The sequence below is a fragment of the Peromyscus eremicus genome, chromosome 19, assembly GCF_949786415.1.
Source record: "Peromyscus eremicus chromosome 19, PerEre_H2_v1, whole genome shotgun sequence".
In the NCBI taxonomy this organism is placed as follows: domain Eukaryota; kingdom Metazoa; phylum Chordata; class Mammalia; order Rodentia; family Cricetidae; genus Peromyscus; species Peromyscus eremicus.
The window spans coordinates 2,342,726-2,365,455 of NC_081435.1; the positions used below are offsets into that span (position 1 = coordinate 2,342,726).

Genomic DNA, 22,730 nt, shown 5'->3' on the forward strand with positions numbered 1-22,730 from the left:
TTCACAGGTTTGGGCTCATGTCCTACTTCTGTCTTCCACGATTCAATTAATATCTGTAACCTTAAAGATATCTGCCCCCCCCCCCATCTCATTAAGTGGCCACACTTCCTTTACCTTAAGGACCACTTTAGATATCAGTTTGTGTAGTTTGTCTTGATTTCCCAAAAGAGATTCAGGGTCCTGAATTTAAACCTTTATTGTTTTTTTACATTCTTCTGCAAATTCTTTTTTCCCTTAGAAAACAGAAATTCTGTTTTCACCTTTCAAGTGTAGTCACTAAGCTCCTTGAAAAGAAAGCATGTAACCTGCTTGTTATACTCAGTTCATTATGGAAAAAGTAGAAAACTTAGGTGAATAAAGTTTTACAAGTTTGGAGGCTAAATATCTGTAATGCATTGCTATATATAGAAAATATTTTGGACCTATTGAATAGAGTTTAAAATTTGTTCACTGTCATCTTAAAAGGGTACCGTGGTTTGTTTTTTTTCCCTAGTCTTTGATTTTTTTTATACCTTTATTCTCCTAATTTTTTTGTTTTTTTTAAAATATATCTACTCTAAAATTGTATAATGAGTATTTTTTTCTTCTTACTCTAGAAATATGTGGAACAAGCAGTTATCCCACTGATAAGTCACCTTTTAATTTAGACACTGCTGTTGCTGAAACACTTGGAATTAATGTTCAAGAAGAATCTGTAAGTAATCAGTTTGATAATTATATGAATTATTAATAATTGATATGTGTACTTGGATCCATTCTTAAAGAATTAAACAGGAGCCAGTTATAGTGGCATAGGCTAGTGGGATATGCTGAAGAGACAGAGACAGAGGGACTATGAAAATGAGCAGGAGAAAAAAATTTATTTTATTTTATTTAATTAACATTTTCTTCATTTATTTTATGTAGCTGGAGTTTTCTCCAGTCCCACTCAGACCCAAGTAAACACACAGAGACTTATATTACTTATAAACTGTATGGCCATGGAAGGCTTCTTGCTAGCTGGATCTTACACCTTAAATGAACTCATTTCTATTAATCTATAAGTTGCCACGTGGTTCATGGCTTACCGGTACTTTACATCCTGCTCCTCATGGCGGCGGCTGACAGCATCTCCTGACTCAGTCTTCCACTTCCCAGAATTCTCCTCTCTCCTTATCCTGCCTACACTATACTTCCTACCTGGCTACTGGCCAATCAGCATTTTATTTATCAATCAGAGCAACACATTCACAGCATCTCCAGCAATTTTACATACCGACCAGTTTCCCCTCCATCCTCTCCTCTGGTTCCCTCCCTCCCAACTCCGCCTCCCCCCCCATCCACTCCTCCTCCTCTATCTCCATTCAAAAAGGGGCAGGCCTCCCATGGGCTTGAACAAAACATGGCACATCAAGTTGAGGTAGGACCAAGCTCCTCCCCCTGGACCATTTCAGGGGTTAGGGAGAAACCTGGTGCCAGGGAAACCCCCAGGAATCCACAAGGATAACCCCAGCTAAGACTCCTAGCAATAGTGGAGAACGTGCCTGAACTGGCCATCTACTGTAATCAGATTGGTGACTACCATAATTGTCATCAGAGATACTCTACCCAGTAACTGATGGAAGCAGATGCAGAGATCCACAGCCAACCACTGGGCTGAGCTCCTGAGAGTCCTCCTGAAGAAAGGGAGGAGGGAAAAATAATTTTATCCAGTCAGCATTGGATAAAGGCTTAGAACAGAACTGTAGAAAGGCCCATAGCATTGTCCTTTCCATGCAGTCACAGCAACAGACTCTTGGGATGTGAATTGAGTTGAATCTTAGAGGATCTATTCATTTATTTCTATTTATATGTACATCTGTGTGTTGGTATGAGATACAGGCACTTGTGAGCTGCCAGACATGGGTGCTGGGAATCAAATTCTAGTCCTCTGCAGGAGGAGCGAGTGCTCTGAACCCTGAGCCGTTTCTCTAGCCCCAAACTGCAGAGTTTTACTCTCGTTGTTTATGGTACTGGGTATTAGAACCCGGGGCTTCCCAAATGGTAGGTTAAGTTCCATTGTGATACAACTTTAAGGACTGGGGATTGAATTTAGCTCAGTGGCAGAGCACTTGTGTACTGTGTCAAAGCCCGGAGTGTGAGCACCAGCACTACAAAAACAAACAAATGACAGCTTTAACATAACCCTCCTTTGCTCTTGCCAGTAAATATGTATGTGCTCTTAGAAAATTGTCTCACTATTGAATTTCTAAAATTTGAGTTAATTTTCATTCCATTTGGAATTTAACCTTTTAAAATTCACTCTAAAAAGTGATAGTGGGTAATTTTAGCTTCTGAATATTTAAATATGTTTTATAGTTTCTAGTTCCTTACTATCCTCCATAAATCTAGCAAGTTCAAATATGAAATATATTAAAGGAGAAGATACCAGAGGACTTTTCTTATAGTCTGATTCACAGGTCTACAACATCTATCATTCTTGAATGTGTTATAGGCTCAGAATCTCAGAGCTACTGAACTTGTGTTTTAATGATTCCTGATTGACTTGTATGCACATTAAATCTTGAGAATGCCCTCTAAAGGATCCTTTTCAATTCACCTGTGTTTTCTACCCTTCGTGTTAATGTATTTTGTTATTGAAATATTTCTATGCAGTAGTAAATTATATAAAGTATTAAAATATTGGCAATGTCTTTTCATTTTTTTTATTGTGATAAAATTTAGGTAACAAAATTAGTCACTTTAAAGTCTACAACACAGGGATAGATATTTATATATTCACAATATTATACAACTCCCTAATTATATAGTTCTTCATTCTGGTTTCTTTTACTTCTTGTACTTTTGAGATTTATTTGCATTGTATCAACTTTAAGCATATTTTACTATTGAAGGAACACGAAGGTCCTGCGAGCCCTCTTGGGGATGAGCTCTACCAGTGTCTTGAAGGAGATCACAAAAAGCAGCCTTCGGGGGAGTCTGCAGGAAGTAGTGAGGATAGTTTAAGGTAATGCGGAACATATAGTGTGTTTGTTTGGGTTTGTTTTTTTTGTGTGTAGCTCCATAAACCCTATAAGGCTTAATTTCAGCCATACTGCACTCCCCCAAAGAGGCTGCAGATACTATTTCTAGATCCTTTTCCTGCATCATCAAGCAGCATTAGGAGCTCCCAGTCTTTCTTTATCCCATTAAAGACATAGTCATTACTATATCTCCAAACACTAAATGGTGTGAAAGGTACATTTTATGTTTTGTGTGTGAACCTGTATGTATGTATGTGTACCATGTATTCCAGGAGGTAACAGTGGTCAGAAGGTGTCAGATCCCCTGGAACTGGAGTTAGAGATGGTTGTGAACCACCATGTAGGTTCTGGAAACCCAACCTGGATCCTCTGCAAGAGTTGTTGGTGCTTTTAATCCACTGAGCCATCTCTCTAGTCCAGTTTTTGTTTTTTGTTGTTGTCGTTTTGTTTTTCTCTAATTTCATAATATTTAACAATACTTATGTTGATAAAGCATTTTAACAATACCTATGTTGATAAAGCATTTTACTTGCAGTTTTTTGGGGTTGTTTCTGTTTTTGGTTGGTTGTTTTTTGAGTTTTTTGTTTTGTTTTGTTTTTTCAAGAGAGGGTTTCTCTGTGTAGCTCTGGCTTTTCTGGAACTCCCTGTGTAGACCAGGTTGGCCTCGAACTCACAAAGATCTACTCACTTCTGCCTCCTGAGTGCTCGGATTAAATGTATGCACTGCCACCACCTGGCCCTTGCTTGATTTTTTTTTTTAAGATAACTTGATTACTCTTAGTTTATCATGATAATAACTTGTCAAGTGAGTTTTATTACCCTGTTCTTTAAACAGATAACAAAAATATGGCTCCATAAGGTTGAATATCTTGTTTAAGATCATATAGCTATTAAGAGCACTTACTGAGCCCTATATTCAGTTCTGTAGTTAAGAATTTTTTTCTTGGAAGTACTCCTAAGATTTAATAGTAACAAAAGAATTTTGAGTCCTCAGTGGACTTTGTTTCCACTTTCATCTCCTGTTCTATCAAATGAAGAGAAACCAAGACTGTATCTTAAATTTGTTTTAATCATCTGCCTCTAATAGGTAGGTAATGCCTTACTATTCTGTATCAAGAAATGTTTTTTTAGTTTACTGGTCTTTTAATTTTTATCGTGTTTTTCCATTAAAAAAAAAATCTTGTATCATTCTTTATTTATTTAGATTTTCAGACTCGGCGGCAAAGACACCTCCCCAAGAATTTACTATTCGGGTCTCTTCACCTGTATTTGGAGCTACCTCTACTGTGAAAACTCATTTGGGTTTGAATACAAGTTTTTCCCCTTCTCTCTTAGACATTGGGAAAAGAAACCTTTTGAAGACAGCTCCCTTTAGCAACATTTCTGTTTCCAAATCAGAGAAAGCTAGGTCAAAATCTGAGGACAGTGCTCTTTTCACACATCATAGCCTTGGGTCTGAAGTGAACAAGGTCATTAGCCAATCATTTCCTAATAAGCAGATACTTATGAATAAAAATGTAAGTGAATCCGTAGATGAGCAGGGCAGTACTGGTCACGTTAAAGACATTGTTACTGATAAATATTTGGTGCCTTTGAAGTCACTGGGAGGCAAAGCATCCAAAAGGAAGAAGACTGAGGAAGAGAGTGACCATGCAGTAAACTGTCCCCAAACGTGTGTTGATAAGGAAAACACTCTGCCTTTCCCCATGGAGAATCAGTTCTGCATGAATGGAGACCATGTGATGGATAAACCCCTGGACCTGTCAGATCGGTTTGCAGCTGCCCAACGTCAAGAGAAGAGCCACGGAAATGAAACTTGTAAAAGCAAGTTTAAACAAGTGCCTATTTATGAGGCTTTGAAGCCCATTCCAAAGGGCTCTTCCTCAGGTCGTAAAGCCTTGAGTGGGGCCTGCATATTAGCCAGAGATCCTTCAGAGGCGTCCTGTTTACAGCAATGTGTCCTGCAGTCCTCTGGTAAAGTCTCTCCAGACCCTAAAACGCCAGTGCAGATAAAAGAGGAAAGGCCTGTCTTCAAAACCCCTCTGTGCTCACAGGAGAGTTTGGAGACAGGGAGTCTTCTTAGTGACGTGAAGGTTTGTGTTCAGTGTTCAGAGAGTTTGATTAAAATTGTTTGTGATTTCATTTAGGTGCTAATAATCATTTCTGTTTAGGGTACTGGTTCTCTAGTGCCAACCAAAGTAAAAAGCAGATCAGTCCATGGAGGATGTGAGCCTGCATCAGTTCTTCAGTTAAATCCCTGTAGAGTTGCTAAAACAAAGCCTCTGTCAAACAACCAAGGTGTGTGCATTATCAACAGGCTCGCTCTTCTTCTTACTTGGGTGACTTTTACATTCCTTATACAAAACTGGGGAGGGGCTACATCTTTTTCTCCTGCATATATCTGTGTTTAATAGCATTATTCTCACTCCTTTCATTTTACCTTGGATTTTTCTGCTCTTATGCTTTTTAAATTTTTATTTTAAATACTTTGATATGTATTTTTAGATGGTTTTGTGGATTTACTTATATAGTTATTTCCTACTTACTTTGCAAAAGCTTTTAAAAAGTATTTTAACTATCCCACTGGGGTTTGCTTTGGTTTTGGGTTTTAGTAATTTAGAGGGAGGCAATACTAGGGATTGAACCCAGGACCTTAAACATGCTAGATAAGCAGCCTATCACTAAGCTCCATCCACAGTCCTAAACTGTACAGAATATTTAAAAATAATTCATCGCTGGGCTGTGGTGGCTCACACCTTTAATCTTAGCACACAGGAGCTGGAAGCAGGCAGATCTCTGAGTTCAAAGACAGCCAGGGCTACACAGAGAAACCCTGTCTTGAAGGAACAGTAGTAGTAGTAGTTATTCATCATTCAAAACTTGTTCTTTACCTCTTAGATACCTAGATACTGTCTTTTTTCTTTGCATTGAAACGTTTGTCTATGAGCTTATACAGATACAAATTTAATAAGATTTTAACTTCTTGTTTAAATCTTGTATATGATTGTGTGTGTGTGTGTGTGTGTGTGTGTGTGTGTGTGTGTAGGTGTATGTATGCCTAGTATGTTGTTACTTAGATGCTGTTCACCTTATTTAGGTAGCCTCTCATTGGCCTGGAACTCTCCGCAGGCTGCCTGCCAGCCGGCCCAGGGATCCATGCCTGGTCTTTGTACATACATTTAAGGGCTCACACTTGCTCAGCGAGCACTTTAACTTCTGAGATGCCTCCCAAGGCCTTAAATTTGCCCTAATCTGTGTATAAATGTCCTTTTGTTTTTCAGCCACTCACCACTTCTATGCTTCATATGCAGTATTTTTTTTATCATTAGCAAATTGTTACTCTTTCATAATTGGCTTATTTCCATTTCCCCCGAAGCACATTATCTAGTTGTTTTCCTTACACAGGTTTCAGTCCCTAAGTGAAAATGTTTGGTTTTGGTTTTTTGTTTGTATGTTTTTCCTCTGTCATTCCTGCTTTTTTCTTAGCTTTTTGTCTTTTTTTTTTTTTTTTTTCATTATTCTTCTAAGGATCATACTATACCTATTAACTTTCCACAGTCTACTTGCAGTTAGTATCATTTTGCTTCATGCTCTTTTCAGGGGAGGATGGAGGGGTTGAGACAAGATTTCTCTGTGTAGCCCCGGCTGTCCTGGAACTCACTTTGTAGACCACGTTGGTCTCGAACTCACAGAGATCCGCCTGCCTCTGAGTGCTGGGATTAAAGACATACACCACCACCACCCAGCTGTTGCTTTCATGTTCTGAAACTACAGTTTGCAGTTGTCATGTGTTATGTCTACATATAATACATTGAAAATCCAAACAATTTTACAGTTTTAACTTTTAAGCAATTACTTTAGTGAAATACAAATCACTTATCATGAAAATGTCCATTGGTTGTAGTATACTTAAAGAGTTGTACAGCTATCTGTACAATCTGAGTTTATCATCTTCCAAGCCTTTTCATCCTTCCCAACTCTAGTTATCAATGGTCTAATGTTTATCTCTGTAGATTGAAATATTGTAGATGTTTTATGTAACTTGTAACTTCTTTCCCTTAGTGTAACGTTTTCTTTTAACTTTATTTTACTATTACTATTGTATGTGTGATATGTTTCTGAATGTGGATATGTATGTGCCACAGCACGCTTGTACAGTCGGTTCTTTCTTTGAACTTTCACATAGGTTCCAGTGTTCAAACTCAGGTCATCACGCTGGCATGGCAAGCACCTCCCTGCTGAGCCGTCTCCCTAGCAGTGCCGTAGTGTGTTCAGTTCCCAGCCATGTTGTATGATGTGTCAGTACTTCATCCCTAGTTATTGCTGGATAAATTTCATTATAATACAGTCATATTTTCATCAGTAAATACAAATTTGCTGCCATTGTTACCTTTATGAATAGTCCTGCTATGAACATTTGTGTACAGACTTTTTTGGAAATGGGTGTTTTCTTTTTCCCAGTTTCCCTGAGACTAACATTGCTAGACCTCATACCAGCTCTTAGGCAGTCTGTTTCCCAAAGCAGCTATGCCATTTCACATTGACACTGTGATTGTGCTGGTTCCAGGTCTCTCTCACACACACACACACACACACACACACACACACACACACACACACACGCGCGCGCACACACACACACACTTTGCATCTAGCCATCTTAATCTATGTGAATGATTTCATTTTTTGTCTTTCATTTTTCTGATTGCTGGTTGTATTGGTCATTTTTTCATAATGTTTATTGGCCATTTGAACTGTGGTAAGATTCTTTACCCACTTTGAATTTTTTTTTAAGATTCTTAAATCTTTATGTATATGAATGTTTTGCCTGTATGTATATTTGCACTACGTGTGTGGTTCATGCCTGCAGAGGTCAGAAGGGGTATCAGGTCCCCTTGAACTGGAGTTACAGACAGTTATGAGCCACCATGTGGATGCCAAGAACCAAACCCAAGTCCTCTACTATAGCAGTTAATGCTTTCAAATGCTGAGCTATTTCTTCAGCTCCCTGGGATATTTATTTTTGAGGATTTGCTATGGGAATTCTTTATGTTTCTATTCTGTGGGTCCCCAACATTTTAAAGTGAAACACATTTTCAAATTGGGTTTTTAATTTGTGCTTCTCCTCCTCTTTTTCCAAGATGTGTCCTTTGAAAATATCCAGTGGAGTGTAGATCCAGGAGCAGACCTTTCTCAGTATAAAATGGATGTTACTGTAATAGATACAAAGGTAAGTTAAAAAACTGAACTAAAGCCCATTTGTTTCTTACTCTGGTGAGTTATCAGTCTCCTCTCCTTGAAGTACTTTTTTACACATTTCATTTATTGTGTATGTGTGCATATACACATTAGTGCACACCATGTGCGTGTTACACCATACATGCAGAGGCCAGAGCCCAGCCTTCAGGATTTGGTCCTCTCCATCTACCATGTGAGTCCTGGGGATCAAGCCAGGTTGTCAGGCTTGTGTATTACCCACTGAGTCATCTTGTGTGCCCCAGACAGTAACTGTTTAAATAACAGAGTTATAGTTACATATTCCGAGTGATTTTACTTTTATCAAAAATCACCTATCATATGTTCTTAGTTTTTTAGATAGAATCTCAACATACAATACAGGCTGGTCTCAAACTATACTCAGGCTTCAGCCTCACAAATGTTGGGATTGTAGGTGTGTATCACCATGCTTATTAGTTCCATCATGTGTCTTGATGAGCTTTAATTTTTTTATTTTTTGTATTTATTATGTATATGAGTTTTGCCTACTTGTATTTTTGTGTACCATGTCTGCCTGAAATTGCCTGCAGAAGTCAGAAGATAGTGTCAGATCCCCTGGAATTGGAGTTATAAATGGTTGTGAGTCACCATTTGAGTGCTGGGACTTGAACCTGGGGCCTCTGCAAAAGCAGCAAGTACTTTTAACCACCAGACCATCTCTCTAGCCACCTGAATTAGCTTTAAAAAAAAAAAAAAAAGAAAAGAAAAAAGTTCTGTCAAGACATTTGTGTTTGTGTGTGTTGAGATAGCATCTCACTACGTAGCCCTGGCTGTCCTGGAAGCCTCTGTAGCCCAGGCTGGCCTTGAACTCACAGAGATCCTCCCGCCTCTGCCTCCCGAGTGCTGGGGTTAAGTGTGTGTCACCACACCCAGCTATCGTGTTTTGTTTTGTTTAATTGTGCTGGAAATACAATTTTGCTTTGTGTTCAGGTGCCATATAGCTTGTTAAATTCTCCTACTTGGTGGCACATTAAGAAATTATGTAGTTTATTAAAGCACCATGTGGCTATGAAGAAATCAAATGTTATTGTTAAAGTTGCTGTTTGTGTGCATTAAAGTTTATTAGTGCGCGGCAGATTGGAGCAGGTGAGTCAGGCACAGAGGACTGTAGTGGTAAACAAATCAGCGTGCCTTTCCTGGGAAAGTCTTTTCCTCGGATTGGCATGAAGAGCTTATAGATTGGGGCTAAAGTGTTCTAGAGACAAGAAAATCTATAGCTCTGTTCCTGAGATACGAAAGTAAATAACTTAATGCTTTAAAATAGTAAAATTTGATGAGAGTTTTTAATGCTTTTTGTGGTCAAAAGCAGATATAAGACTATGAAGGAATAACTGCTAAACTCCTGGGTTTTTTAAATATTTATTTAGGGTAGCAGCCATTCGCGATTGGGAGAAACAGTGGACATGGACTGTACATTGGTCAGTGAAAGCGTGCTTTTAAAGATGAAGAAACAAGAGCAGGAAGAAGAAACTCCAAGTAAGATTTGTTTTGATTTTGGTTACTTCAGCCAGATGTGGAATGAACTGTGTGGTCGGATCATAGTGATAAGTGCAGTGACTTTATGAACCGTTCACACGGTATATTCTAGTCACACTTTTCCCTCCCCTAACTCCTCCCAGATCCTCCCACCCACCCAACTCCATGCCTTCTTTCTTTCTCTGTAGGGGAAAAAAAAAACCACAAAAACAGAAACCAAAATATACAAGCAAAAGACAAAAATTCCCCAAACAAAGTTATGCAAGACATAAACTTTTACAAAAATGCCATTGAGTTCGTTTTATGTTGGCCGAGTATAGCCAGGCACGGGGCCTGCCCTGCAGTGTGGTTAATGTACCCAGTGAGATTCCCTTAGAGAAAACTAATTTTTCCTCTGCAAGTAGCTCCTTGGTTAGGTGTGGGGCCTCGGTCCACTTCCTCCTTTCAGTACTGGGACCCCATGTGGCTCGAACCTGTGCAGGCAGGCCCTGTGCATACTGCCACAGTCTCTGTGGGTTCCTGTGTGCATCGGTCCTGTTGTGTCTAAAAGACACTGTTTCCTTGGAGTCCTCCATCAGCTCTGGCTCTTACATTTTTTCCACCTCCTCTTCCACACAGATCCCTGAGGGGAGGTGTTTGATGAAGACATCTCATTTAGCACTGAGTACTCCAAAGTCTCTCACTCTGCATGTTGTCCTTTGTGGGTCTCTGTGTTAGTTCCCATTTACTACGAGAAGCTCTGTGATGATGGGTGAGCAAGGTACTGACATAGGTAGTGCAGAACGTAGTTAAGAGTCCTTTTATTCCTGTGTTCCGTTATTAGAACGAGGGTTTGGTTTTCACCTAGGCCCATGTCTGTTGAGTTTCTTGTCCACCCTGGCAGTGTCAGACCTGGCTTCCATCTCGTGGAGTGGGCCTTACATCCAATCAGAGAGTGATGGTTCCTCCAACAGTGTGTATACCGGCATATCTTGAGGGCAGGTTTGTAGCTGGGTCGATGATTACCTTTCTCCTCTGGTAGTATGCAGACTACCTTCCATTACCATGAATACTAGCTGGTAGGGGTGAAGCCTCTAGTTAGACACCAGCTTGACTTCTCCATATCCAGTGAAATACGTAAGTCTTGTTTACAGGAATAGCGCATTGCCATCAGTTTTGTGGAGAGCTTTGGCAATAGCCTGAGATGTTTGAGAGTTTCCATGGAGCCCTTTTGGCCAACAACTCAACTGGATGTAATTAATTCTTGGCAGGCACTGGAGGTTTCGCTTCATGGCATAAGATGTCTATTTGGGGCAGTGACTCCCCCATTATTTGGTGATTCCATTTAGATTCCTTTCATATTATTGTATATTTAAGAAGCTTCTACAGTAACAAGGTTCCATATGACCCCTCAAACAGCCCTTAGTGTTATTTTCATCCTCCCTCCCTCCTCTCTTCAGCCCCTCCCGTGGAGTCCTCTCACTCCAGTCCTGACCCCTGCCCCTCCATGACAATATGTTCTATTTTCTTTTCTTTGGGGGACCCTCTCCTCCCTACTAGGCCTTTGTACCTAACCTCTGTGGTTATAGGATTGTAGCATGCACACCAAAGGCTTCAAAGCTAACATCTACATAGAAGAGAACACAGAATATTTGTGTGTGCGGGTCTGGGTTGCCTTACTCTAGAGAAGCGTTCTCAACTTGTGGTTCCAACCCCTTTGGGGTCAAACGACCCTTTTATAGGAGTCGCATATCAGATATTTACATACAGTTCATAACAGTAGCAAAATTACAGTTACAGAGTGGCAGTGAAATAATTTTATGGTTGGGGTCACCACAACATGAGGAGCTGTATTAAAGGGTCACAGCATTATGAGGGTTGAGAAGCACTGCTCTAGATGATGACTTTGTAGCTCCATCCATTTACCTACACTTTTCATAATTTCATTTTTTTAAGAACTGAATAATATTCCATTGTCTAAGTGTACTAATTTTCATTATCCATTTATTTTAAATTAGTTTATTTGTTTTTCTCTCTGGTAATGGTAGGGGTGGTTTGGTGGCTGGTCTTGAACTTGCAGTCTTTCTGTCTCAGCCTCCTGAGTTCTGACATTATAGGCTTGGATCACCATCCCAACTCCAGCTCTGTTAATGTTATATTCTTCTTTAGGAAAGTTCAGTTTGGTTATTTCAGAAGAAATGCTTTAGCCATAATAACCTTATTTCAGGAATTCAGTTTGCTTTCAGGAGTCAGCAAGGTCTACCCAGTAGCCAGTTTGTAAATAAAGTTTTATTGGAACATGGCTTCCTTTGTTGTATGCATTACCTGTGATTGTTTGCTTTGTGCAAGGGCACAGTTGGTTAGTCGGTAGAGACTTTGTGGCCCCGTAGACCTAAAATAATTGGCTATCTAGTCTTTTTTGGAAAAATGTTTGCTTATCTTTCTGGTGTAGACAATTTTTAGTATATAGTATATATATGTATACTTTTAGAATTACAATTATTTCTGAAGCAATTTGATAAGAAGAGGGAATCTATAGAGAAGTTTTGGTATAGATTTACACATTATTGCTAAGAAAAGAAAGTGCATATAATGAGTTTATCTATCATATTCTGCCTCTACCAAAAAGAGGTCTTAGTAAACCTCTTTAATGCAGAAGTGCAGTACACCAATAAAAATCTCAACTGCTGCTAATATCTTTGTACCCCTATTGTGCATTAGACCTACCAGGTGCTATGATAGAAGTATCAGATAGTATGCATTGCCTTTGTACAAGTATTTCTCACTCAGAAGTTAGACCAGCGAGTCGTTGGCACCTTAGCTCTCTAACAAATATACAGAGTGTTTGGGGTGTGTGACATCACTTAAAGGTTATTTATAAATTTGCTCCTCGGGGGAAAGATAAACGAACAAATAAGTAATCATTCAGTAAATATCAAAAATTACATAGTAGGAAATATTCTAGGACTGGAATAAATAGAACAAAAATACACCATGGAATTTACATTTTAATGAGGAAGAAACTAGTGAATATATAATATGATAATGTAATGTAATGATGAAATGTAAATGTAGAAATTAATCAAGGTAAGAGTTCTCCAGATTAAAGATTAAGGACTGCCAGGTGGTGGTGGCACACACCTTTGATCCCAGCACTCGGGAGACAGAGGCAGATGGATCTGTGTGAGTTCAAGGCCAGCCTGGTTTACAAAGCAAGTTCCAGGACAGCTAGAGCTGTTACACAGAGAAACCCTGTCTCAAAAAAAAAAAAAAAAAAAAAAAAAAAGAGGAGCCAGGCGGTGGTGTCGCACGCCTTTAATCCCAGTACTCGGGAGGCAGAGGCAGGCGGATCTCTGTGAGTTTGAGGCCAACCTGGGCTACACAGTAAGTTCCAGGACAGGCTCCAAAGCTACACAGAGAAACCCTGTCTCAAAAAACAACAACAACAAAAGACCATGCTAGTTATTTATCCTGAGCAATTTTAGCTGTCTCTGGTCTGAGTCTGTGTCTGAATTGACTATACAATGGGTAATGTAGTTAAATTTGTGAAAATGAATTCAGCACGTTGATGTAGTAGATAGGGTGTGAATTCATTGTTTCCATCCATTTTAAGTTACCAAGCACTAACAGTGATTTTTAAAACAGAATAATTATTTGCTGCTTCATTAGAAAAATAGGAAAGCAAGTAAAATTTTATACAGAGTTTAATGTCTGCTATTTATATACCTGTTTATATTTAGCATTTTTCATTATATATTATGGTGTATTTTCTAGTCCTCACAGTTTCCTTGATAAGAATTTTTTAAAAAGATTTATTTATTATGTATACAGTGTTCTGCCTGTATGTATGCCTGTAAGTCAGAAGAGGGCACCAGATCTCATTACAGATGGTTGTGAGTCACCATGTGGTTGCTGGGAATTAAACTCAGGACCTCTGGAAGGGTAGCCAGTGCTCTTAACCTCTGAGCCATCTCTCCAGTCCCAAGAATTGTTTTGATTTTTGTGAGTTGTACATGAGCTAATAGAAGGGGAGTCTTTGACATGTGTAAGAGATCCAGTTTTATGAAAACAACAACTAGCTTTATCATCATAGGATAACACTTGAAGTCACCACATAAAGCTTTTATAACTGAACAGTAACTACTGGGACTTCGAAGTTTATTACCTCATGTGCCCTTCTGTGAGGATTAAGCCACATGGAAAGAACTTGACTTAAAGATCTCTCAATACTTAATTACATATATCATAGTATGTTACCTACTTTTAGTCACTGAGTTCTGCTCTCTTAATGTTACCGTTTACAACTAAATTCTTTGAATCATCTTTTTAGCATGTTCATAGATGCCTCCAACTCACACCATATTCAGTAAAACACTCTTTTTTACAACTGGATCTGAAGTCTATATTATACTTGTGTGTTTAAAGTATCTTTAAACACTCTGTTACGTGTATTAAGGTTTGTTACCCACTTACATGTCTCTGAAAGTGTCATGAAACTAAAATCTAAGAGTCAATTTTACACGTGTATCCATAAGCACTTCACGATACCCATTTATTTAAAAGAACACTCTGGAAGGTGAAACCTACAACCACATGTAAAAATCTTTTCTAAAATAAGTGCTCTCAAAGACCTTATTTATTACATTACTTTATGGTTGTTACTATTAATGTGTACATTCACATTGGGCTTCACGGAAGGCCAAAGCTTGGTTTGCTGCTAAGCCAATGCCTTTTTTTTATAGATGGAGACATAAAAATGAATGATAGCTTAGAAGAAATGTTTGATCAGACAACACATGAAGAATATGAATCCTGTTTGGCAGATAGCTTCCCCCAAGTACCAGATGAGGAAGAGTTGTCTGCTGCCGCAAAGAAACCAAACAGTAAGTCTGTTTTCTCTGTAATTGTCTCTTTTCCGTTATACTGAGTTCGCCAAGTCATCAAGCTAATTAGAGAATTGATTAGAAATATTAACAAAAGTTTCATGTTTCTTATATAAATTTCTTATCAGATATTTTAAAAAATTTTGTGTGTATGGCTGTGTGCTTATGTGTATGTGTCTGTGTACCACATATGTCCCTTGTGCTCCCAGATGCCAGATGATAGCGTTGGATTCCCTGGAACTGGAATTACAGAAGGTTGTGAACCACCATGCTGGTGCTGGGAATCAAACCCGGGTCCTCTGAAGAGTGGCCAGTGCTCTTAACAACTCGAGCCGTCTCTCCAGTTACTCTTTTACTTGAAATAATTTCAAACTAAGGAAATATTCCAAAAAAGAAGTTGAGAGTGTTCACTTGTACCTTCCACTGAGCACCTCTTTATGCAAACCTTTTACACAGCTGAACTATTTATTAGAACTAAGAAATTCATTTTGGTTCAGTAGTATAAATTTCTTTACACACATACATACATGTATATATAAACTTCTTTATATATATGTATATGTACGTATGTAGAAAGAAGTTTATATATATTAAAAATGTGAAAAAGTTTAATTTTATAATTGTTAATTTTATCAATAATTCACAGAAAATTTAGACCCCTATTCTGCTGGGAGCACTCTGTCTTCTCAGAGGACATCCTTAATAGACTTAGTTCTACAGGCAGTGTGGTAGTGCAGGGCACTCCGTCTACTTGGGACTCTTAGGAAGACAATTGCAGTTTCAAGGTAAAATTCTTGCTACGCATCACATTTAAACACTGGCCATCTCAAAATTTCTCCTCATTAACTTTTTGAACTATTTAGTTTCTAGAACCTTCATTTCCCAGAGTCCTCTTAAGACTTTTTCCCCCTTCACAAAGCAGTTTGTGCTCACAGCTTTTATAATCATGACTGAAAAGTAGTCCAAATCTGTATTTCTAGGTTTGACTTCTAATGAATCCCAGTCCTGCACTTGTGAACAATTGTTAGATACCTTTGTGTTTCATCAGCTTAAACTATTAATGTCTAAGCCAAGTTCCATGTATTTCCTACCAACAACCATAGGCATAAATTTTAACTTTTAATTTTCACCAGAGTTCTGATTTTCCTTCATGGGAAAAAGTAAGTTTGGGAAACAATATCAAAAGCTCATTTTGATCTGTTAGTAAGCAGTTAGTGTATGTAGACTTTAAGCAAGAAGATAATTTGAGGACAGGAAGTTAACAGGAAGTAGGCATTCCATAAAGCCATGACACTGAATAAGATCACCAAGGTGTTGAAAATAAGTAAAGCAGAAAAGCATTTCAGGTTTCTAGCCTCTGGGATATAGCAGCTTATGGTTTTGGTTGTGAGTCTAGCCTTTGATGGCTGAGTTAGCTCTCCAGCCCAAGGGTCTTAAAGAGAGCAGAGGAGACCCAGTTGGATGGCTCAGTGGGTAAAGGCATCTGTTGCCAAACCTGACTCCTGAGTTCAGTCCTTGGGGTCTACGTGGTAGAAGGAGAGACCCAAGTCCTCCCCGGTCCTTGTGGCACCACAGACATTTTTGCACACACGTGCACATTAAATGAGGAAATATAATAACAAATACAGAAGGAGGAGAGGGAAAGAGAGAAAAAGCACAGATTAGCAAAAGCAGCACAGGAAACTGATGCGGTGCTCTGGACATGAGGTAGGAAAGAAATGGTTTCTGCTGTCTGGAAACCAAGGGAAAATGTTTGTATACTCTCTGTACTCCTCTCCCTGGGACCCTCTGCGGCACCTTTGTAAGTGTTTACACCCAGACACAACCAACTTACAAATGGTCTTCTTTTCTTTTCTTTTCTTTTTTTGACTCTCCAGACAGGGTTTCTCTGTGTAGCCTTGGCTGTCCTGGAATTTAGTATGACTGTCCTAGACCAGTCTAGCTTCAAACTCAGAGACCCACCTGCTCTGCCTCTCTAGTGCTAGGTTAAAGTCATGCTCCACCAACTGCCTGATAAATTTTTGTTTTTCTACACCAGTTTTTTATGTTCTCCTGACACTCCAGGTTTCATTATCTGTCCAGTACCCATCTACCCAGTGGCTAAAAGCAGAAATGTGAGAATCAGTTTTTACATAGTTCACTTTTTTTATTATCAATCAAAATTAAATACCATATATTATTTGTAGACATTATCATTATTTTGTGAGAGACACAAGTCATAACAACAAAACTCCACGAGAGTCAAATTCCTAACAATGTCAGAATAAATCCCAGAAGTATAAAGATTAAAGCCTTAATGAAAATAGACAAGAATTACTTGGTGTGGCCGTAGTGGCTTGCCCACCATGTGGATGCTGTCTGTAAAGAGTCTCCCTTACCCAGGAGGACACACAAAGCCGCTTCCAGAATGAGATTTAGCCCAAGAACCAAAGGCTGGAATGGGAAGTGGGGGTTGTATTTGACTTTATTTTTCACCTCACTTTTATGCCTCGTCTGATGCCTTGGAGGTACTGTCCAAAGCGTGCTTTACATTACTCTGTTTCCCTCTGTCCCTGATCTAAAGCATTGCTATTTCACCTATGCTGTGCATGCCCCCTGTATTTCCTACAGAATACCAGGATGACCTTATTTTAAATACAAGTTGGATTGTATTATGTTTTTGACTAGAAGTTCTTCAATGAAAAGATATTGAAGCTGGGTGGTGGTGGTGCACGACTTTAATCCCAGCACTCGGGAGGCAGAGGCAGGTGGATCTCTGTGAGTTCGAGGCCAGCCTGGTCTACAGAGCAGTTCCAGAATAGCCAGAGCTGCTATACAGAGAAACTCTGTCTTGAAAAAAAAAAAACAAAAAACAAAAAGAGAGAGAGAAAAGATAATTGAATAACCAATAAGCACATGAAAAAAGTATCCAATGTTATTGGGCGTCAGGTGTTAAATTCACATTCCCTGGAGTGATTAAAAACACTGACAACCAAAATATTAGAAAGGGTGAGGAGCAGTGGGAGTTTCACATATTGTTGGCAGGAGTTAACAAAGAAAAGAGGGAAAAAAACAGTTCCATCGATTCGTCACCAGTTTTGTACAGAATTTAATATACACCTGTCATGGCATTGGACTCAGGTGTGTAGATATGTCCTGAGAAAAGTGAAGATGCAGAGAAGGTGTGCTTATTTTTGTTCATAAGGTTAGGATTTAGCACTGAAAAAATATTCCTAATAGTGCTATCTGTAGTCACTTAAAACTGAAAACAGCCTACATCTCTACAAAACAACGTAGATAAACCTCCAAGCTAAAACAAACTCTTTGGTGAAAGACATCAAGTCAATGTTAGGGGAGTGGGTAGAAGAAAAACATGAGTACATCCCTGTACATGAGAAACAAAGGAATAATCGCAAAGTTTGAAGTGATAGAAATTTTTCAATTTTGTCATCAATTTTCTGATAAAATTCTTTAATCTCTTTTTCCAATCATAACCTATCTTAAAGATGCATTACACAAATTAATAGGGCAAATAAGTGAGATGTACTAAAAAATGTTTATTGGTATCTCCTGCCAAGTAATAACAGACATCTAGATCCTTCTGTTAATCTTAGTACTTCATGTGCCAGGTGTGGTGGCGTACGTCTTTAGTCCCAACACTGGGAGGCAGAGGTAGGTGGATCTCTTGAGTTTAAGGCCACTGTCTCAAAATAAATAAATATTAAATACTTCCTGAAATGTAGTTTTTAGTTTAGTGTCTCTGAGGTAAGATAATCATCACCTTTAATGTAGATGAAAAATAAAATTGTAATGAATTGCTCACCAGAATGCAAGTGTGAAAATCCATATGAAGGGAAGTTTGGTACATCCTATAGTTTTTTTTAAGCAAACTGATTATTTCTTACCAAGTTCTACAGCCTGTGAACTCTTCTTTTGTTTACAGTACACGGTGATCAACAAGATAAAGTCAAGCAGAGAGCATTTGTGGAGCCATATTCTCAAGATAAAGAGAGGTGAGCGGGTCTCAGTATCACCATGTACTGGAGGGACAGCAGAGCTGTCTTCGCCAGTCTGTAAGGTATTTAATTATTGCTTTGATGGAAAATAAAATAATTTACAAGGAGACTGAAGCCATCCAAAGCTACCTAGTTTAAAAAGAAGAAGATAAAAGAATCATTTAGAATAGGTGGCTACATCTCTAATACCAGCACTGGGAGACTGAGGCAAAAGAGTTGCACATTTGAGACCAGCCTGGGCTACACAGTGAGGCTTTGTAAAGTCAAAAAAATAAAATAAAATAAAAATCCTCTATGGGGCAGGGAGCCTGGGAATATAGCCCCAGTGGGTATAATCCTTGCCTAACAGGCAGGAGGACCTAAGTTCATGCAAGTCAGTCACAGAGTGCACATCATTTACCCCAGCACTGGCCAGTGGAGACAGGTGGGTCCTGGGGACTTGCTGGCCAGCCAGTCTAACAGAAACAGTTCAGTTAGAGACCCTGCCTCAAAAAAAGAGGACGCTCTATTGGGTGAATAGGGAAGAGGGCTACTTGGATATGATCAAAATGCATTCTATGAAATTCTCAAAGAAATAATAAAAAGTGGAGGGAGCAGTTGAAGGCATCCTGATGTCCACCTTTGACCTCTACATGTGCCCTCATGGGCAAGCATACTCAAATACACATGCATACACCCACACCTACACACACAGTGCCATTTACTTTATACTTGTAAACAAAGAGACTCAAATAAGAATACACATTTTACAGAGAAGGAAATTTTTACCAGTACCATTCATTTTTCAACAGCAGTAATGGTTTCTTTGCTTTATTGTAGCAAATAGTATATTTTTAGTCTACTTTATTTTAAACTTTGGAAATTTGAACTATGTTCTCAACCTTTGAAACAATAAATTTTTGCTTAATTTTGAACTTCAAGACTACTTTCTGCCTTTTTCACAAAGATTATAAATTCTGTTACTTTCAGTTATGTTCTATATGTTTGGGTTTTTTTTTTTTTTTTTTTAAGTAAATTTAGTGGGGCTGGAGAGATGGCTCAGCAGCTAAGAGCACTGACTACTCTTCAAGAGGACCCTGGTTCAATTCCCAGCACCTACATGGCAGCTCACAACTGTCTGTAACTCCAGCTCCAGGGGATCCAACACCTTCACACAGGCACACATGCAGGCAAAGCACCAATGCATATAAAATAAGAATAAATTATTAAGTAAAATAAAAATAAATAAATTATTAACTAAATAAGGACCTATACCTATTCTAAAAAACTATGCTTTTTTTCTTTATGAAGTTCTCAAAATGAGTCACTTCCTAAGTTATTCTTTTTTGGTTTTTGTTTGTTTGTTTGTTTGTTTTTTGTTTTTTTTGTTTGTTTGTTTGTTTTGTTTTTTCGAGACAGGGTTTCTCTGTGTAGCTTTGCGCCTTTTCCTGGAACTCACTTGGTAGCCCAGGCTGGCCTCGAACTCACAGAGATCCACCTGGCTCTGCCTCCCGAGTGCTGGGATTAAAGGCATGCGCCACCACTGCCCGGCAAGTTATTCTTTTTTAATTACACTTATATTTATATTATAGGGGAAGGCATGAGCATGCCACAGTTGCTATATGGGAATGAGAGGACATCTTGGAGGAGGAGTAGGTTCCCTTCCTGCTGTTCAGGTTCCGAGATCAAACTCAGGTTAGGTTTGGTAGCAGGTGCCTTCACCTGCTGGGCCATCTCATCAACCCAAATTATAGTTACTCTCCAGCTTTCATTTCTGTTGAGAAAACTTTAGTAATCCAAAGGGCAAATTTTTAATTAATTATTTTTTAAGGGCAGGATCTCACTGTGTAATTGTGTAATTCTGACTGGCCTCAAACTCACTTAGGTAGATCAGGCTAGTCTGAAACTCACAGAGATCTGTCTGCCTCTGTCTTCTGAGTGTTGAGATTAAAGGTCCAATCATCACACCCAGCCCAAAATGAATTTTTATTGACTCCTATGCTCTAAAAGCACTAAGTTGACATTTTGTCATTAAATGTTTAATTCTTTTCTTTTATTTACCACTTTCCCAAAGAAACGGTACCCTAGAATCCCAAATGTAAGTAGGCTATTTTTTATTAAGTGTTACCATGGACTCATGAATTTAAACATCTGATGTGTTTACGTCCGTTGCATTTGACTTCTTTATAGTAGCAGTCCCCTCTTACCACGTGATACACTTAGGCCCCTAGTGCTACCTGAAACCACAAATAGTGCTGACTCCTTACGTATGACATTTTATCCTTTACCTGGGAAAGCTTTCACCCCATTAGAAAAGAAGTATTTTACAGCAGTTTTCTCACATATCCACATTGTCAGCATCACTGTTTTTGTGCTTGAGAAGCATTATTAAATAAATAGGGCGACTTGAACACAAGCATTCCAGTAGTGCTAGGGGCCAATCTGACAGCGAAATGACTGCAAGCGAGTGGCATATACAGATCAGATACACTGGATAAAGGGTCATTCACATCTGGGGCAAGATGGAGCGTGATGATGTGGGATTCCATCCTACTACATGCAGAGAACATCATACATTTAAAACCTTCACATTATTTATCCCTGAAAGTGTCCATGTAATGGTTTAGACCGGAGCAGCACAGCAGGAAGTGAACTGCACATGAGGATCACTGCAGACATTGTCCCGTTGTCACCTGGTAGAACAGTGCAAGCGGTTGGTTCCCTGACGTGGACAGCTGCCTTGGTGGAAGGTGTTCTTAGCTAGGGCTAGAGAGACGTCTCAGCAGTTGAGAGCACTCGCCACTCTTCACAGGATCTGAGTGTGGTTCCCAGCAACCACATCAGGTGGCTCACAATCGCCTGGAACCACAGCTCCGGGAGATCCAACCCCTCTAGTAGCCTATGAGACACGCATGTGTGCATGCATGCAAGTGATAATGTTATATAGCCTTTTTCTGCTTTAGTAGTTTTCATTTAATTGTATATCCTAGAAATTAGTCGAATTGTAAATAATGATTGTCTTCCTTTTTTAGCCATTATGTGTCTTACTGTGGCTTGTCCTCCAGCATTGAACACTTGTTTTAATCACCATGATGCTAGTACACCTAATGATACAATGAATAAATAAATAGCTTTGTTCTGCATCTTTGAGTCAGTCCTAGATTAATAAGATATTACAGAATAATAGCTTGTATTTTTAAATGTTTCTTAATAGAGATTCACTAATTTTTAAAATATGAGTAGTTTTATTTCTGAAGCTACTGGATAGCTAAGGAAACAGGAAGTGGATAAAGTTAGAAGGATGGTGAAGGTCTCTGTGATCTTGTGCTTCTCCTACTGAGAGTTCTAGAAAACCCAGGTGTGCTCGCTGCTTGTCCCTCTCACTGCTGTGACAAGTACCTGGTGTGCTCGCTGCTTGTCCCTCTCACTGCTGTGACAAGTACCTGGCAAAAGCCACGAGGACTTAGAGAACTAAGATCTGTTCCGTCGTGGTGGGGGTCACAGCAGTAGGCGCATGAGGCACTTGTCAGACTGTACCCCAGTCAGGAAGGAGAGAGCTCAGCTCTCTCTCTTTTTTACACTGCCTGGGCCTCCAGCCCATGGAACGGAATCCCCCACAGTTAAGGTGGGTCTTTCCCCTCAACTAATCAACACTCAAGGCATGCCCAGAGGCAACCTAATTTAGATAGTCCTTCATAGGTGTGCATAGAGACTGTCAACTAAGGGACTAGATTCTGTCAGGTCGACAGTAGTACGCATCAGATCCAGTTAGGGCACAAGCTTACCAACCTTTTACGCGATGCTTTCTTTGAGTCTGCCATGGATGCCAGTCTTCTTGGTAAAAAGGGTTCTTCATAAGCCTAGATTTCATAAATTCTTTGAAAAAATATTGTAGAGCAGTATGTTTTATCCACACTTTCATGCTGTCCCCTTTTTAATCCATGCATTACTCTAGAGTTGAGAGTTCTTAAAGTTCGAACACAGAAGGGGCCTGTTACCCAGTATAGCTGGAAATGGAGCAGTTACAATTTGTTTTGAAGAAAAATGCTTTCCAATTAAAGGAACATGAGATTCAAATACTCAGAGTAGATATGTCCCCAAGAAAAATCATCTTAAAGCCATCTTCTATGTTTCAGAGT

General features: G+C 39.1%; 1 protein-coding gene across 4 annotated transcripts in view; it reads left to right on the forward strand.

Moving 5' to 3' along the window:
• Rbbp8 (RB binding protein 8, endonuclease) overlaps window positions 1-22,730 on the forward strand; it is a 100,499-nt gene that overhangs the window by 72,105 nt on the left and 5,664 nt on the right. For all 4 annotated transcript variants that reach the window (XM_059246036.1, XM_059246033.1, XM_059246035.1 and 1 more), the window contains exons 9-16: window positions 597-694; window positions 2,874-2,986; window positions 4,207-5,095; window positions 5,174-5,300; window positions 8,144-8,232; window positions 9,647-9,755; window positions 14,477-14,617; window positions 18,540-18,609. In XM_059246036.1, coding sequence (XP_059102019.1) covers window positions 597-694; window positions 2,874-2,986; window positions 4,207-5,095; window positions 5,174-5,300; window positions 8,144-8,232; window positions 9,647-9,755; window positions 14,477-14,617; window positions 18,540-18,609 — 1,636 coding nt within the window. The remainder of the gene's footprint in view (window positions 1-596; window positions 695-2,873; window positions 2,987-4,206; window positions 5,096-5,173; window positions 5,301-8,143; window positions 8,233-9,646; window positions 9,756-14,476; window positions 14,618-18,539; window positions 18,610-22,730) is intronic.